This window comes from Pinus tabuliformis, chromosome J, assembly GCF_031772625.1.
Source record: "Pinus tabuliformis cultivar Carrire ecotype Pingquan chromosome J, CPIR1, whole genome shotgun sequence".
Lineage (NCBI taxonomy): Eukaryota > Viridiplantae > Streptophyta > Pinopsida > Pinales > Pinaceae > Pinus > Pinus tabuliformis.
The window spans coordinates 242069247-242087754 of NC_142295.1; the positions used below are offsets into that span (position 1 = coordinate 242069247).

The 18508-nt window shown below is 35.5% G+C and overlaps 1 protein-coding gene across 1 annotated transcript in view; it reads right to left on the reverse strand.

Moving 5' to 3' along the window:
• The window catches only part of LOC149226655 (serine/threonine-protein kinase GRIK1-like), a 145324-nt gene that overhangs the window by 99049 nt on the left and 27767 nt on the right, over positions 1–18508 (reverse strand). The window contains exons 3-4 of the mRNA XM_089377545.1: positions 8317–8391; positions 8169–8213 (exon numbers count right to left, since the gene is read on the reverse strand). Coding sequence (XP_089233671.1) covers positions 8169–8213; positions 8317–8391 — 120 coding nt within the window. The remainder of the gene's footprint in view (positions 1–8168; positions 8214–8316; positions 8392–18508) is intronic.

Here is an 18508-nt window from a genome sequence, read left to right on the forward strand (position 1 = left end):
ACTTACCCTGTAAATTCCTACATGGTATTGGAGCAATTTGAGCGCCGCATCCATTCAAGATCCAAATTTGAAACCGGTACAACTGTATCCGACTGTCGTTTCCTAGATCTACTGTTTCTGACTGCTTTCGGGCCAAGAGCACTGCTCTATTGTGTTAGGAGCATCTATTCTCGTGAGAAACCCCTTTTGTTTCACGCGAAAAGGTTTCTGATAGCCCTAGCTACGTCATTTTTGAGATTTGGAGGTATACAGTCTTTATTTGTAGTTCTAGCTATTTATTTCTCTATTTATTTCGGTTTATTTAGCTCTCGGTTTTTTATTACTGGATCTACACATTTCAATTCTGCGTGTGCTCTTTGCCCTGCGACTCTGTGCGATTTGGGCAACAGAGAAACAGAAAGGAAGGATTTTTCTCATGCGTATGCTCTTTTCCATCGCGCCTTAGTGTGATCTCGAAAAACCAGAAACAGTGAGGAAAATATTTAGTTTCCGGCTAAAACTAACTTCAAGCCATAAGATTTGTTTTTTTTGTATGTCCATGTTGGGTTTTGTGGTTTTTGTTTTGTAGGCAAAAAATAGCTTTTTCAAATAAGCACACACCCCAAAGCTTTAGTGACTAAAAAAAACCCTTCCATCTCGAAAAACCAGAAACAGTGAGGAAAATATTTAGTTTACAGCTAAAACTAACTTCAAGCCGTAAGGTTTGCTTTTTTTGTATGTCCATGTTGGGTTTTGTGGTTTTTGTTTTGTAGGCAAAATATAGCTTTTTCAAATAAGCACGCACCACAAAGCTTTAGTGACTAAAAAAAAAAACCCTTCCTCTTTTCCAAAAATTACTAACCTTTTAAACTAGCTCACTTGGTCCAAAGTTACTTTATGAGAATAGAGGTCTCGAGTTCAAGTCTTCCTTTTTGTTGAGTTACTTTTTCAAAAAGCACATGTAACTTATGTTTTAAAGTTACTTTATGTAAAAGTGTTCTCACCCGTTATAAAAAGTGAGTCACTTATAATTCTAAAGTCCCTTTATCTTTTATTTAAGTTACAATTTAGTGGGTAGATCATAAAGTACCATTGTAAAAGTGACTTTCACTTATTTATAAAAGTGAGTCACATATTTTTTTTCAAAGTGAACTAATTAGATTAAGTTTGGAAAGGGGGCAGATTTTTTTTAAATATAACATTATCATTCATTTCCGCACATTGACACACTTCGTCGGCATCTTCAACAACTTTTTTTCAAAAAGCCATAACTATTTCATCCGGAAGCCATTTTCAGAGCCGTTTTTTTTAATCAGCCTAATTTTTCGAGATATTTCCATTGGAACACTTAGTTTCAGCATCTACAGCTTCAGTTTCTGTTAAAATGGAAATTCCATGCCAAGTTATTCTTGACAGCACCAACTACTTCCAATGGCGTCCTGCATTGTGGATTTACTTAGAAGTAAAGGTCTTTACAGAATAGCCTCAGGCCAGGAAACCAAACCTCAAGATGAAAATAAGGCAGCCAAATGGGAAAATAGACAAGATCAAGCACGTGGGTTGATAAGGATGTCTATTTCTCCAGACTTTAGATTCCATATCACAGAACTTGATACTCTTAATGAAGCAATGAAACAGCTCACTAAAGTTTTTGGAATTAAAAATTAAATTAGAGCCCATCAACTCGAAAATGAGTTGCTTACATTGGACCCCAATAATTTTTCTTCCATTGAAGATTTTTTGTCCATGTTCAAGACCCTTAGACTTCTCTTGGAAGGTGTTAAGGTTAAGAAAGAAGATGGTAGCCTTATCTATTTCATTCTTACTAAGTTGGGCCCAGCATACTCTGCATTTGTTTCCACCTTCCATTCTACTAGAGAAGCCTTTATTTCTCAAGGACAAGACTACAAGTCCCCCTCTTTTGATGCCTTTCATGATTCTTTAATAAGAGAACAAGAAAAGCTCTTATATCTTGGTCTTCTTAATCTTGGAAGCTCTTCTAAGAAAGCCTTAAACGCCCAGCAGCAACCAAATTCAAAGAATCCTAAGAAGCAGTATCCTAAAAAGAATGGTCCTAAACCAAACAAGGATCCTAAGCAATTTCAGCCTCAAAATGGAAAATCATTTCAACAAAATGATAAGGCAAATAAAAACAAAGGGAAGAAGACTGATAGACATTGCCACTTTTGTAATCGAGATGGCCACTTAGAATCCAAATGCTTTAAAAAGATGGAAGCCTTGGAAGCAGCAATGAAGAAGCATAACATCCATTTGGAGCACTCTTCAACAACTTCATCTTCAGGAATAGCACTTTCTGCATGTGGTTGTCAAGCATCTCGGTCTGGTTATGCATTAAATGTATCTTCTTCTCATTCTCATGAGTGGCTCATTGATTCTGGAGCTTCTTATCACATGGCCAAAAACAAAACCATGTTTTCTCTTTAAATGATTGTAACACCAAAAATATATATGTTGGTGATGATAGATCTCTTAGTGTTGTAGGGACTGGAATTGTTCATCTAGACAATGGTCAATTTAATGATGTATTATGTGTTCCAAGCTTATCCTGCAACTTTCTATCTGTATATCAGATAACTCATTCAGGGGAAGGTAAAATCGTTGAATTTTCACCTCACGATGTTGTAATTAAGGACTTAAGAGATCCTAGACAAATTTTAGCTAATGGCATTGCTGATGATTATACAAGGTTGTATAGGTTTAACAACTTTGGGTCATCAAATCTTCCCTCGGTATTTGTTGCTCATAATGATGAAGTGAGCAAACTTTCGCATGAGCAATTTGGTCACTTAAACTATCGCTCCCTTCAGAATCTATGTAAATAAAATATGGTGACAAGTCTTCCAATGGTATCTTGCAGAGATGGTGTCTATTCCGGATGTGTACTCGGAAAACATCATCGGGATAGTTTTGAAAAACGTGCCTCTTGGCATGCCTCAGCCCCTTTACAGCTTGTGCATAGTGATTTATGTGGTCCACTTCCAGTTGTTTCATTCTCTGGCTACAAGTATTTCTTAACTTTCATTGATGATTTCTCCAGACACACTTGGGTATACTTCTTAAAACTCAAGAGTGAAGTATTTAACATGTTCTTGGCCTTTAAGGCCTTTGTTGAAAAACAATCTGGACATCAAATTCTTAAGCTAAGATCTAATAATGGTGGAGAATATGTTAACAATTCATCAACTTTTGCACTGAGAATGGAATTCAAATGCAACATACTATTCCATATACTCCACAACAAAATGGTGTAGCTGAAAGGAAGAATCGCATCTTAAAGGAAATGGCTAATTGTATGCTTCAATCTAAAGGACTTATTCTTAATTTTTGGGCAGAACCAATTAAATGTGCAAATTACATAGTAAATCGCACTCCTACTAAGGTTTTAAAGAATATCACTCCAGAAGAAGCATGAAGCTCAATTAAACCGGATGTAAGTCACTTTCGTGTTTTTAGAAGTGAAGCATGGACCCATATTCCAGATGAGAAACATAAAGCTTTAGAACCTAAGAGTGAAAAATGTATTTTTGTTGGATATTCTAAAGAAGTCAAATGATATAGACTTATTCCACTTAAGTCCAAAAATGTTATCATTAGAAGAGATGTAAAGTTTGCTGAAAATATATTGGTGTACGAGCCTAGTTCAGCAGATGTGCCACCTCTCTCTATCCCTTCTACTTCTGAAAATATTTCTTCTTCAGAGGATGACAGCGAGGATAACAATCCTCCCCCACCTTCTCAGGATCCTCCTTCAGCTTCTCAGCTTCTAAAATGGGTTCATGCTACTCAGGATGCAGCAGGTGCTCTTGTCGGTGATCCTACAGATCAGCGACGTACAAGTTCTCAGTTCAATAGAGCCTCTTCTTTACTGGCTCAAGCTATAGCGAATTATGATCCTGACACCTTTGCAGAAGCTTCAAGCCATCCAAATTGGGACACAGTGATGAATGAAGAATATCGTTCATTATTGGCAAATGATACATGGGATCTTGTTCCTCCTCCAAAGGGACGAAACTTGTTAGATGCAAATGGGTTTATAGAACCAACTATGGACCAGATGGAAAAGTTGATAAACATAAAGCTCGTCTTATTACTAAGGGTTTTTCACAAGTTGAAGGCATTGACTATATTGAAACCTTCTCCCCTGTCGCCAAAATGAACTCTATCCATCTTGTTCTTTCCCTTGCTGCCTCTTTCAAATGGGAAGTCCATCAGATGGATGTTAAATCTGCCTTCCTGCGTGGGGACTTGCATGAAAAAATCTATATGGAACCACCTACTGGCTTTATACAAACAGACTCCAGCCTTGTATGTCAGCTTACGAAATCCCTTTATGGTCTCAAGCAAGCCCCTCGGGCTTGGTATGCCAAAATGGATAGCTTTCTTTTAGAAACTGGCTTTTCTAGGTGTCATTCTGACAATATTGTCTACACCAAGAAAGTGGGCAAGTCTCTTATCATTCTTGTTCTTTATGTTGATGATCTTATCCTTACTGGTAATGATCCCAACCTTATAAACCATGTGAAGTCCAGCCTTAAAAAGAATTTTGAAATGGCAGACTTAGGACACTTGCATTCTTTTCTTGGTCTTCAAGTCTTGCAATCCAAGGAAGGTATTTCCCTTTCCCAGTCCAAGCATGCTTGTGATCTTCTACGCCATTTTCACAAGGAAGACTATAAGCCAACCCTTGCTCCCTTTCAGTTTGGAGCCAAACTTTTAGTCACTTGTACTTCCCCTAAAGTTGATGCTACCTTATACCATCAACTTATAGGAAAACTTTTGTATCTGACCCATACTCGTCCTGACCTTTCCTTTGTTGTTGGCCTTATTGCTTGGTTTATGCAAAACCCACATGAAAGTCATTAGAAAGCAGCTAAAAGAATACTTCGTTATGTTCGAGGTACAGTTCAGTTTGGGATTCATTACAGTGTAGAAGCATCTCCTCTATTGGTTGGTTTCACTGATTTCGATTGGGCTGGTGACCCTGATGATCGGAAGTCTACTACAGGTTATGTGTTCACTCTTGGTTCAGGACCTATTACATGAGCTTGCAAGAAACAAAGTGCCATTTCTCTTTCTTCAGCAAAAGCAGAGTATCGTGGTGCCGTAGAAGCTAGTAAGGAAGCCATGTGGCTTCGTCAGATCCTATCAGAGTTTGGCTTTCAGCAGCAGCATCCGACTACACTTTGGTGTGATAATCAAAGTGCCATTCAACTATGCAAAGATCCAGTGCAACATCAGCGCAACAAACACATTGAACTGCACATGCACTTCATCAGAAAGCTCATTCATGACCATGTTCTTGAAGTGCAATATTGTTCAACAGATGATCAAGTTGCAGACATCTTCACAAAGGCTCTCACAGAGGCGAAGTTCATTAAACTTCGATTTATGGTTGGAGTTCAGGAAGTTGTCACTAAGGGGGGATAGGTTCTAGTGCCTCCTTCCTTCTCCTATTGTGTCATATTTGTAAATCCTTCAATCCTATCCCAAGTTGTTCTTAAGGGGGGATGTTAGGATATTCCGACACATAGGAAATAGTTAAGTATAACTTGGTCTAGTGTAGAGTTATGTAAAGTGTGTTTCTTTACTATGTACTTTTGTAACTTACAATCCGACGATCACGATATGTAGTGATCCAACGATTCATTCTCTCCTCAGTATTACCGACACTTGATCCATGGCTTAACACCTGATTGGTCCATGATCTCTATTTAAAGAGCATGGAGGGTCATTTGTAGGGTAACTGTTCATGAGAGAAGCTTATGTAAATTTTCATTCTTTTATTGATAAATTGCCTAAAGTGGCCGCGTTGGCTCAGGCCGTGGACTGTTTCCCTCTTTGAGGGTTTTAACCACGTCAATAATACTGGTGTATTGATCTGTGATCTGTGTGTGAGCGGTGTCCTTTGATGTTCTATCTGAGGAACTTACCCTGTAAATTCCTACAGCCTAATATTCAAGCTTATGGCCCTCAGTCTAATAATCAAACCTATGGCCCTAGTATTGCTATGCAATTCATGGTAATGTTAAATTCTTAAATTAAAAGTGACATTTTCCTTAAATTTTCATTTTCATCATTTTATTTAAATTTTAACATTACCATGAAATGACTCAAGATGTTTGAGAGTGGTTCCAACCTCATTGGATTTCATATGGAGAAAGTAGAATTTTAGATTTCACTCAAAATCCAGCAGACTTGACAGTTTTTCGAGATTTCAAGATTGGGGGGTTCCAACTTTTCCTTTGGATTTTGTCATGTACGAGGGTATGGAACTAGTACTTAATAAAGAGCACCAAGCCCTATATGTACTTTGATATTAGTGGCATTGGTTGTCGAACTCCTCTATCATGACTCTACTAAAAATGTATTGATCGCTCAAACAAAATCTTGACATGACATGCTACGTTTTTTCTATCTTAAAATGCCTAACATGATATCATTTGTTGTAACATGATTTTTTTTGGATGCTAGAGGCCATCTAGAGCCTATTTGTTGATGAATTTTTGGTTCATAGATGGATTGCACTCGATGCTATTTTGGTTATGTGCACCCTTACAAGCTATGTAAATGAGAACTTTTGCATATTTGTGTATAAATGGCTTGGATTCATATGGATGCACATGAATATATATGTTTTTCTTTAAAATATGAATATTTTATGTGTTTTTGGTAAACCAGTTTTTTCCCGGTTTTTTACCGGTTCCAACCCGTTCACGGTCCACAAGGTTTTTGAATTCGATCACCGGTTCGGTTCTAATAACATTGCATCAAACTAGACGACCCCAAAATCGAGAACCAAACCAACAAACAGTCGACCAAAAAATACATAAATATTCATGCACATCTATATGAATCCAAACCATTAGACACAAATATGCAAAGTTTCTCATATATATAGCAAGGGTGCATATTAACCAAAAGAGCACTAAGTGCAATCCATCTTTGAACCAAAAAAGCATCAACATAAAGGCTCTAGATGGCCTCTATAATCCAAAAAAATCATGCTACAACGAATACCACCATATCATCAAAATCATTTCCTATATTAGAGTCCTCAACATCAATCACCCTCTAAGCATTTTAATAAAAAGCTTAACATGTCAAATCAAGATGCTTTTGGAGTGACTGGTACATTTTTACTAAGGTCAACCCATAACAGAGGAGTTCAACAATCAATGCCACAAACATCGAGTTACATAGAAGGTTTGGTGCTCTTGATAGAGTCCCAGACCTTTTTTCGAGATGAAACCCACAAGCACCCCACATTGTGGAACATTTCACCCTGCATTTCTCCAAGTTTCCCCAAAATGAGGATGTGGGGAAATGTTTCCCCAAGCTTCCCCATGTCTTGGGAGCATGGAAAACGTGGGGAGCATGCCCCCCACCCTAGGGGATGCATCCCCATGGAACACTGTAAAAAAGATATACTACTTTTGTTTATTAAGTAAACCTAAGATTTAATTTTAAAAAAAAAAAAAAATACATATATGCATGTTGCTTTTATTATTCTTTAAATTTAGCACAATCTAACCTACGCAGATTTGAATCCCTTATCATGGCACTGCTAGAAAGATTCATTTTAATTTAACATGTTTATATATGGTGTTCATATGTTATTCTAACATAAAGCAACAAGCTAATTAATCCTCCAACTTTCTATTGCATATATTTTCTATCAAAATGAACTTTAGTAATTATTTAAACTCGCCTTTATATTACTTTAATGAATCACAGCAATAGTATTTCATACGAAACATGCCATTCTTAGAACAAAATAAAGGGTCATAATAATAATCCAGCTCAATTTTACAAAAATCTCAGTACTGCACCTTATTCCAATTATTCAAAAATGATGTAATTTCATTTTTGTATCCCATATTTTTTATTCTAAGCAATATGATATATCAGATGTATGGGTGCAACTTTTATTAGCACAAAGATATGATATAACATATGATTCAACCTCCTTTACTACTTAGATTAGTAAAAAATAAAGCTCCTTTTATCCACTTTCAGTATTATTTTATAACAAAATCTAGGCTTTTCCAAATAAGAGACAAACTTTCCCTAAACGAAATATTAAAGGCACAAAAATGAAAAGATATATGAAAGAAGTTCTGTTATTCTGAGTTTGAGACTTTGAAAATGGAAATGGAAATGATGCATACTTTGATGGCATAACGCTTCCCATCTTTTGAATTCCTATGAAGTACCTGTTTGGCATTGGGACACAACACCGTTAGAATCGTACCCATATAGAATAAGTATATCTCCGAGGAAAAGAGAAATAATGCACAGAAGAAAGGCTTCACATACCACTTTTCCATAGCTTCCTGTTCCAATTTTACATTCGCGAACATATTCATTGATCATTTTATTTCCATTATGGTCCTGCACATGAAACCCATTTCAAACCACAATTTAAGCCTATCCAAAAAACACTGAAATTCCAATACATCACTACATACATGATAGAAAATGAATCTTATTTTTCCACATCCATATTTGTTTTAGTTTTTCTATGGACTTCTAATAAAATAGCAACTTCCTATCAATAATAATTAAAAAAAATGCCTATGTTCTCCACATAAAACCTCTTTATTTTCAGTTGCCTTCTATCCTTTTCTCCCATGTAAATTATGAAAAACAGTAGATGTGTTTCTGATGTTCCCTTGCTTTTTGGATATTTTGTCAAGTAGTCCCATTTTTTCAACCACTAACTAGTTTCCCTTTTCCACATATGTTGCCTCTTTTCAAGGTTTTTCTGTGGGTTTTTGGGTATTCTTTCCAAATTTATAGGTCTTTCCCTTTGTTTAATCACTTTATCTTGCAAAATATAGAATCAAAAAAGCAAAGCATTTCCTTGTACAGAATTAGTAAATTAATTAATATTCCCAGATATACTTTCCAGTCAATGTTTAGCAGACACAAGTAATGTATATATCACTAAATCCCATAAGGTTCACTCTTAGCAAATATATAAAGAAACTAAATAGTTAATGCATTGATATGACAAAAACATTTCAAAAATAAATCACATTATTGTATTAGTGTTCAATAATAGAGTGCAACGTTGCATGAATGGGACCCATAGAGCGGGAACCAACTCAGACATGGCCACAAAACTCAAAATTGACTTGAAAATTTTAAAAATACATAAAATATTCAAAATTTAATTCAAAAAATAAAATATAAATTCATACATAACAATGAAAACATAGACAATTCGAGACCAGATACACAACTTTACCATTTCTATGTGTGTATGTGCAAATAGGAAAATCATTTTGAGATTCATAACTTAAAAGTTTTGAGATAAATAAAATAAATTTTCTAATCAATTTTATGATAGACTGTAAAGTAAAATAAATTTTATGATAGACTGTGTCATGATGGATACAAAAATGAGGCTCTAAATGGCTTCAAAATTCATCAATCTCTAATCTAAATAATAAAACTAAAATACTTAGTTATAAAAGATGATTCATGAGTCATCGTCATTATCATACATTGGTCCCTCAAGAATGTCCAAATGCAAACAATAACTAATAAATGAGACAATGGAGGCTTATGACAAGGTAAAATAGACTTCCGTTTTCTTAAACATTCAAAGTTTTCTTGAATACTTTTGATGTTTTTTGTGGTATGGCCCCACATTAGGAAGTGCATGACACAAGGCTCACTGGAATTGGCTGTAACTTAGCTAGTCATATAACTAAGCTCTTAATTGGCTGAGTCAAACTAAGTCACCAGCTAAGTCGACAATGAATTGAACCAAAGGTCCAAATTAGGTCAATTCCCACTAAATCGATTAAGTTGTGTAGCACTGATAAAGTATATCCCAAGAAAGAAAATGATGATTTATTTGAGTTGATGAGACTTAGGTATCCACTATAAGTTGGTGTTTACTTGGTGCTCATTTTTACATCTTTAGCTTGGAAAACTCACATCAGTAAGGGCATGATCCAAAAAAAGGGTAATGCCCAAATCACCTCTCATGTGAGATGGTAGACGGTTAAAGCCCACTATTGGATTTCTACATGCCTCAAGGAGAAGACAAACCCTACTTGTACAAACATCAACTCATATTCTGTCCAAACATAGTTTACACTCTTATTTCATCCCAGAAGTTTTATCAAAGATATTCTGTCCAACATAGTTTACACTCTTATTTCATACCAAAAGTTTTATCAAAGAAACTTTATTTCCATCAAAATTAGCAACCTACAAGATTAATTGCACGGTGAACATGGCCAATGTTACGGTAGATACTTAAAAATGGTCATTTATAGCTCAACTTATTTGCCAGTTTGGAATACTTCATATTACAAAATCACTTTATGATGCAATAAAGTTGTGATGTAATGAGATTAACCTACAATCATTAAACGTTAATTAAATGGTATGTTAGTGGGCGGGTGTTGGAGGGGCTGCATAAGTTGTGTCCCCTTCATTAGGTTGTGTAATGTTTCATATACATATGACTAATGAATCGATCGCATTGAATCTTTCTCTCTCCTATCTGCATCTTTGCATTCTACAATTATGGATAAGTGTAATTCTGATATGGAATCAGAGCTACAAAAGAAGAGTCATCCAAGAGACATGGTGAAATATGAGGAGCCAAGGGATTCTGAATACACATAACACCAAATAAGGATGAAGATTGAGGCATACATTCAATAGATTGGAGGCAGAAGCAGGATCGTGTGACAAAGACAAATTAACCTAAACACGTCAGATAAGTAGACTTAATTTATTGAAAAAAATGGGTTTTTTATAAATTAATTGTGCCCATGTTTGAAAGTCAAATAGTACAAATTTATTTAAGGAGATAAAAAGTAGAATCGAGCACAAATTTCAGGACAAATCCAACGAAAGTTTGAAAAAACACAGCCAAAGGCACACATTACATGACTGACAGGCATTTGATTTCTAGGCATCTACAACACAAAAAAAAATCAAGGTTTCAGGTGCCATTTTGAGCTAAAACATAGAAAAATTGCTGAGAAACAACATGAAATTCAAGTAACAAACAGGATACACATTTTGAGGCAAATTGGACATAGATTTCTAGATGTAGGGCATGTTTTTCTAGACCACTCCGACCACAAATATCAATGTATGAACTTTCAGATTGTAGCAGTATGCTTTCTCAAGTAGAAAAGCATAGACACACATTTTTTGAGGCAAATTGGGCTCCCTCTCAAATAAACTCACTTCTTGACCAAACAGAGCATTCAATGAGAACTCAAGGGGCATCGCTCCCTAGGCATTCCTAGAATGCTCTTGAGAACCTAAAAAACAATCCCCAAACACTCCCTAAGTGATCCACTCATGAGGGTGGAAATGAGGGTTTTATTTTTGCTTGAGGGAACCAAGACAAGGTTCCAAAAGATAGGTTTAAGCATGGCTAGGGTTCCTTGGTAAACAAAAACAGTCACTCAATCCATTTGCTCTCGTTCTACTTTTCATTTCACTCATCTTTGTTAGGATTTTGAGTGGGCTGCTTGCAAGTTGTTGAAGAGCAGATTTGTGAAAACTTTGAAGGGAGACTGAATGCAACCATAGTTACATTCAACCACCGTTGGAGAGCTGAAGAGGTATGCTCTAAAGCCCATTCTTGTTTGTTTTTAGTTTTTTTTTTTTTCCATTTATATTTGCTATGCTGAATTCTTCAATGTTCTCTTCTATTTTTTACCATTTCTCCTTCTCCGTCATTCTATTGCAGGCAGGAAGTTATTCTCAAGATTCAATGAGCTTGATAGGTATGTCAATGTGGTTTATCCTTCTCGTTCCATTTTTTAATATGATGGTGGAGTTGGGAAGCCAAAATACCAATGATGATGAGGAAAAACTATAAGCAGGAAGCACATACACAGAAATGGAAGCGGATGATGATCATGATCATGAAAATAATAGAGATAGTGGAAAAAAACCCAAAGAGACTTCAACACCCTTGTGGAAGTATGTGAAAGGGTTGGAAACACAAATTTATATGCCCCCATTATCATAAAACTTACGCAAGTTCTTATATTGGGAGAAACGATCTATGTGGGATTATGCCATGGGATGAAGGTAAGACTATAAGAGTCAAAACTCAAAACCAGTGAGCATGTGCCAATGAATGATAGAAATAAAGACATGAAGGAATAGAAAACCGCCCAAAATAAATCCAAAAAATCAAGGGTTCAATTTGAAACCTCAAGCTCACATAAATGTTCAGTGGACGATCCCCATCCCCCCATGCTAGTGGATCCTTGCCTATGCATTCAAGATGTATAACAAAATCAGATTTCCTAAATCAAGGTTTTAGAGATGATGTGGATGCAAAAAATTTCAGGTTACTCTATGCATGTGCCATACCATTCATTGTTCTTCACTTACCCTATTGGCATGGAATGTACAAGCCAATGGTGCCCCTAAAGGATACAAAAGCATCGGGTATGACAAAAGCAAAACTATGGGACTTGACAGGGAAATAGCCAAAATCAATAGTGCTCTGGGACAATTCAAAAATGAATGGACCAAATATGGGTATCCATTATATCTGATGGTTGGACAAATGTTAAGAGCGAACCGTTGATAAATATTTAGTTTTTCCTTTCAGCCCATGACCATTCATATTGTTACAAGACTGGCATTAAAATTGCTGAACACTTAATTAAAACCATTCAAGGGATTGGCTTGTGCAATGTCATTCAAGTCATCACTGATAATGTTGCTAATTGAAGAAACCAAGAAAAATCATTGAGGATATGCACCCCAAAATATTTTAGTTAGGGTGTTTGGTTCACACATTAAACGCCACGATGCATTGTATTATTAAGATGAAGGACCATGACTATAAATCGATTGGTCCATCATACAAAAGACGGAAGAAAATGAAAAAATTTATTATCAACCATAGAATGGCCCAGCACATTTTCAGCAATAACTCTAAGTTGGAGCTATTAAAGATTGCAAATACTAGAGCCATTGGCTAGTATGGTCTCCAACAATTCATTTCAAAGTTTGGCAAGTAGGGTTGCATCTACATCTAATAGACATGAATTTCAGGAGGTGGAGTACACCACACTTGATGCTCAATTTTGGCCACAAGTATGTTTTGCAGTTCATCAAGCTCATTTATAGTATGATTCAATTTGCAAATACAAATCAACCAGTGATTGGGGAGGTGTATGAGCAGATGGACAACATGCTAGGCCAAATCAAAGACATTGTTGAACCTAGAGATGCAATCTTGCATGATCATATCCATAAACATGTGATCCAAAGGTGGGATAATCTAAATGTTCCACTCCATGCCTTAGCATATATCCTTACACCTATATATCATTCTCTATCTTGGCTGGCCCGACTAGCACCTGGGGTAGGGTTAAAATAAAACACACAGATCCAAAGGTACAAAATGGGTATATGTTTGCATTAGACAAGTTGGTCCTTAATGAAGAGGAATGTGCTCAAGTATGAAGCTAACTGAGCATGTACATCAATGAACATGGAGTTTTTCCTAAGCTGCATGTAACTAAAGATCAAGAGAGGTTGAATCCTATTGAATGGTCGAAGTTGGAACATACATGGCTCTTCTACCACACATCTACATAAATTGGTGATGAGGGTGATTTCACAAGTTGTTAAAGCTTTCTACAAGAGGTGTTTGGGCACCTACAGCTTCATCCATGGAGTGAAGAGAAACAACCTAAATGTAGACTAGGAAGAAAGCATGGTTTATGTGGACTACAACTTGAAGTTGTCCCGCCATTGTTTAGTGACAAATAATGAGAGAACATATGTGAGTTGGGACAACAATCAAGAGGAAGCTAATTTGGAGAATGGAGCCAAAGTTTTGGAGCACTTCGAGGCTGAATTTTTAGGTGATCATGATGGCGACCCATTATTTGTCTTTTTCCTATTTAGAAGTAGTCTCTAGAACTTAGTACTTTGTCTTTATTATGGCCTATTTTGTAAACATTATAAGACAGTTTTCGTTTGAACTTTGAACATTGAAATTACCTTTGAACTATTGAGTGCATCTTACGACTCTTTGGTAATGAATATGATGCTTTATTTAATTTCATGGTTGATGTTACCTATTACAATTTGTTGATGACACATTGTATATGTTGAAACTTGAAGGTTGATGTTGTAGTTGATGATTGATCATTTGATGATAATGTTATAACTACTAGATGATTGATGTTATATGTGTACCAACAGTGATCATTGTTAACCCTAAACTTAATCTATGTTTCCATGTTTTTTGCAATTAAATTAGCATTATCATGTTCTTTTGTTAAATGTATGCATCAAAGTATATTAAAATATGTATTATATATAAAACACTCCCAAAACAGTCTTCTTTCAAAAGCTTTTCAAAAATTGTGCTTCCTGCTCATGCTCCCTATCATAAATAGCCTTGTTCTCATCTATGGGTTGAGAATAAGAGTAGGTACACTAAATTTGGACATGTGCACAACAATGCCTCAACTAGAGATGATCATGCAAGCATGCATCCTTCTTAAGATATGCTTTAACTATTAGCTAAGTTACCAAGATACGGATACAGATCCGTTGGTTATTTTGAAAAGCCAGAATCTGAATACGGCAAGTACAAAAATTATAATAATATTTTTTATATTTTATAAAACATAGTTCTAAATCAAGACCATTACTAAGTCACAACATTATAATTAAATCATTAAGATAATTTATGAATCTAAACACTGAAATGATGCATGTTGCCTCATACAAAATGATAGTAGTAATACAAAAATGAGTGCCTAAGTGGTCACTCTACTAATATGATAATATAAAGTAGTTGCATACCAACACACCTATTTTAATTTGCATGGGCCTTCACCCTAGTGTATGAACCATTTGGAATGCTATTGCATTCACTACATCTCCATTTGTATGAACCATCCCGACATTTTTGCCAAGAATTTCCACATACTACCACAAAGGAGATTTTGGGTTTTTATTGATATTTGTTCCTTCACTATGCTCATGTCATGATGGGTCTTTATAATTAGATATAAATAGAAACCATACACAAGTAGCAATATATGTTTTTAAAGCTAAAATTAAACATTAATTATTAATATATAAAACTATAAATGAAACATGAATATAAATTAAATATTAATAAAACTATAATTAAAACTAAATATAAATTAAATATATGTTTTTAAAATTATAAATTACACATTAATAAATTAAATGTATAAATTAAATATTAATAATATTTAATTTATAATATAAATTGATATTATAAATATAAATTAAATATATTGATATTTAATATTATATTAAATAATAATGTTAATATTTAATATTATGTTTGATTTATAATTAACATTATAAATTAATGTGAATGAAATACTAATAATAATATATATTGATTATAATAAGAAATTAATTAAAGCATGCACAGATATTAATATAAATTAAAAGAACTTAATAAAACAACTTGTCGTATGAAATATTAATAATACTATATATTGAATATAATAAAAAATTAATTAAAATTGCATTCCTAAATATTAATATAAATTTAAAGAAAAAAAACCCTTAATAAAACAACTTGTTGCCAATGCCTACGCCCCCTCTAGCAGGCATCCCCATTGTTGAGGTGCCCACGGCCCCGACCAAGCCACTGTTGTGCTGCCAAAGGTGTCATGTGTTGTTGACACCCTGACCACACTACCTCCTGTGATGTGTTGCCGCCCCAAGCACGAGATAATTTTTGCTTACACGCATTGCCTTAATCAAAGCTTGCCCAATCTACTGCAAACCAAGAGGGTGGGTAGGATTCTTAGCATAAGACCTCTGATAGGTTCAAAGGCAAGCTTATAAAATCCTCAGAAGGAGGCGTGCCTAACCAATCTAATCTATGCTTTGGCAGCAACTTTGCCAAGCGAGATAGTGGTTAGCATCTTGTTTACAGATAGTGGTTAGCAGCTTGTTTACGTAGCTGCCATAGTAGTGTACGCCCGTGTTAGTTGTTGGTCCCATGGTGCTCAACCAAGCAACATCCCACAGTGCATTGTCAACGCCCATTCCGTGTCCAAAACCACTGAATCTGCCACCAAACTAGTTGAATCATCCCCTAAATACAAGGCGAGGTTCCGTTTGAAGCTGAAACACCACCCTGGCGGATCATACGCGGATCTGGATCTAGTTCGGATGCGGGGATCATTGTTTCCTTCTCTTAACCCCTGCGGATCCGGTAACTTAGACTATTACGCTACATGCACTTCACTAAAAATGAGCTAAAATACATTTGCCTTACCTAACTAATCCACGCAAACTTAAATTAAAAACTTAAAGCATGCAAGTTCTAACTAAACCAAAACCAAAAATAAAATTGAACAACTAAATATAAAAGACATCTAAACTAAAGTTAAACTAAGGATAGCATATCCAATCTTTTAGCATGCATGCACCCTCATTATTGTCGTATCAATTATTGATGGGGGTGTTGTACAAGACTATTGACTATGTTGAAGGAGAGTCACCATGCTACAATATTGCACACTTGTCACACATGACTTCTCTGTGTGCACTTGAGTCTCCTCTACTCTCTGCTAACGTTAATGGCACTCTATCATAAATTATCTGAGGTACTAAAAATCCAACACTGCATCCCACTGAGGAAGTGACCTCTATCAAACATCAAATACCCACTCTATTTCTAGAACCTCCCATATGCTAGGTGCCTGGTCAAATAATTTACTATCAACAAACCTAAAGAATATTTGAATCAAGGTCACTAATTCCTTCTATACTCTAAGCTATCTTCAAAATCTTCAAGGTGAAAACTTTCTATACAAGGAACACTGCATCAAAAGCCTACAAACCTTCTTTGTCCTTCATGCCATCTTCATTCATCAGAAACCTGTTTAATTCATTCCATTTTATCCTAGATTGAGCTTTGGCATTTTCTAGGAGTTGATTTTGCACTCCCACATTATACTCGTACGAGTTGTATCCTTCAATCCCATTGACCTATTTATGGTCATTTGTTGGACATTAATAAAATTATCTTATCACACCACATCATGAATTGTTTTAGATTTCAGACAATAATGAACTCATCTATATACAGGGCCAAGAGAAGTGTATCAAATCTATCAAATAACAAATTGGAAAACTCATGAAGGCCCAACATGAATACAAACCTATGTTGCGCGAAACACTGAAACATTTTGGAGTTTCTGAAACGGATACATTTAGTTAGGCGAAGCGTCATATATATATATATATATATATATTGTAAGGACCAAACACAATAACCAGAATCTGAAATACAGAAAGCCTAAAGAATTTAAGTTTGTACTTACCTTAACTGCTGTTGATTCTACTACTGAACTGGTGATTCTGCTGATGATGTCGTGGCTATTTTGATCCAATCTTCGGGAGACCAATACCACCCAACCAGACTGAGCAAGCCTAGCTGCTCAATCCAGAAAGCTTCTCAACAAAAGCTCTCTGTCCCTCCGTGCCCAGAACCTCAGACGGCTTAAAGCTCTTCCAATGGATAATTATCTTCCTCCTGGTTTTCTCCTGGTGAATTTCTGCTTCTGGTTTTTTCTGCTCCTCTCTTGTTTTTCCCCCCATCTCTCGGTTCAGGCCTCCGGTTTTATCTGCGGGCCTGGTGGTGGCAGCCCTCCTACCTGCAGCCACCGCCTTCCCTCGTCCCAACACGCCTTCCACGCATTTACGCTCTCAGATATTTTCCCTGTCATATGCGCTCTGTTATAGATATTCAGTTGGTTTTAAGCGCCCCCTTTGTATAAGGGTCCTTCATTTGATTTTTGGTATTTTTAGCATATAGTTTAGTTTAAAGTTTTAATTTATATATGTTATAAAGTTTAAATTATATATTTTATAAAATTTAATTTATATATGTTATAAAGTTTAAATTATATTTATAAAACTTAAACATATTTATTATTTAAAATTCATCATATTTGTTTTATTATAAAGTTTAAAACTTTATATAGTGGATCAGTTTAGATATATATATATATATATATATATATATATATATAAGTAAATAACACAATATCTTGCAAGAAAAAAGGGAATAAGATCCATAGCTGACAATTTAAAAGGAAAAACAAGTCTATACTAGCTCTAATAGATGATTACATGATGATCAAGTTTCGGTCGAGTTTCAACCAAGTTTCAGAGTTTCGGGTACGGGTACAGCCCGAAATGTCGGGTTCTTTGAAGTTTCGTGCAACATAAATACAAACTCATTGATTCTACAAACCAAAACTAGTGGTGCATGCATCAACCCATCCAAGGCAACTCCCTCTTCCTGGGAGAAGCCTCCGACAACTGGACTAAGAGTCTCATGAAGTTCAATTACCTCTTGTTGATTCCATATAGTCAATTTTGAAATTATATCCTCAAGGTGGGAAAGCACACTCCTCCATCACGGCTTCCTGCCATACCTACTCAACTAGATCTACAAGTAGCCTATAAAGACCACCTTCTT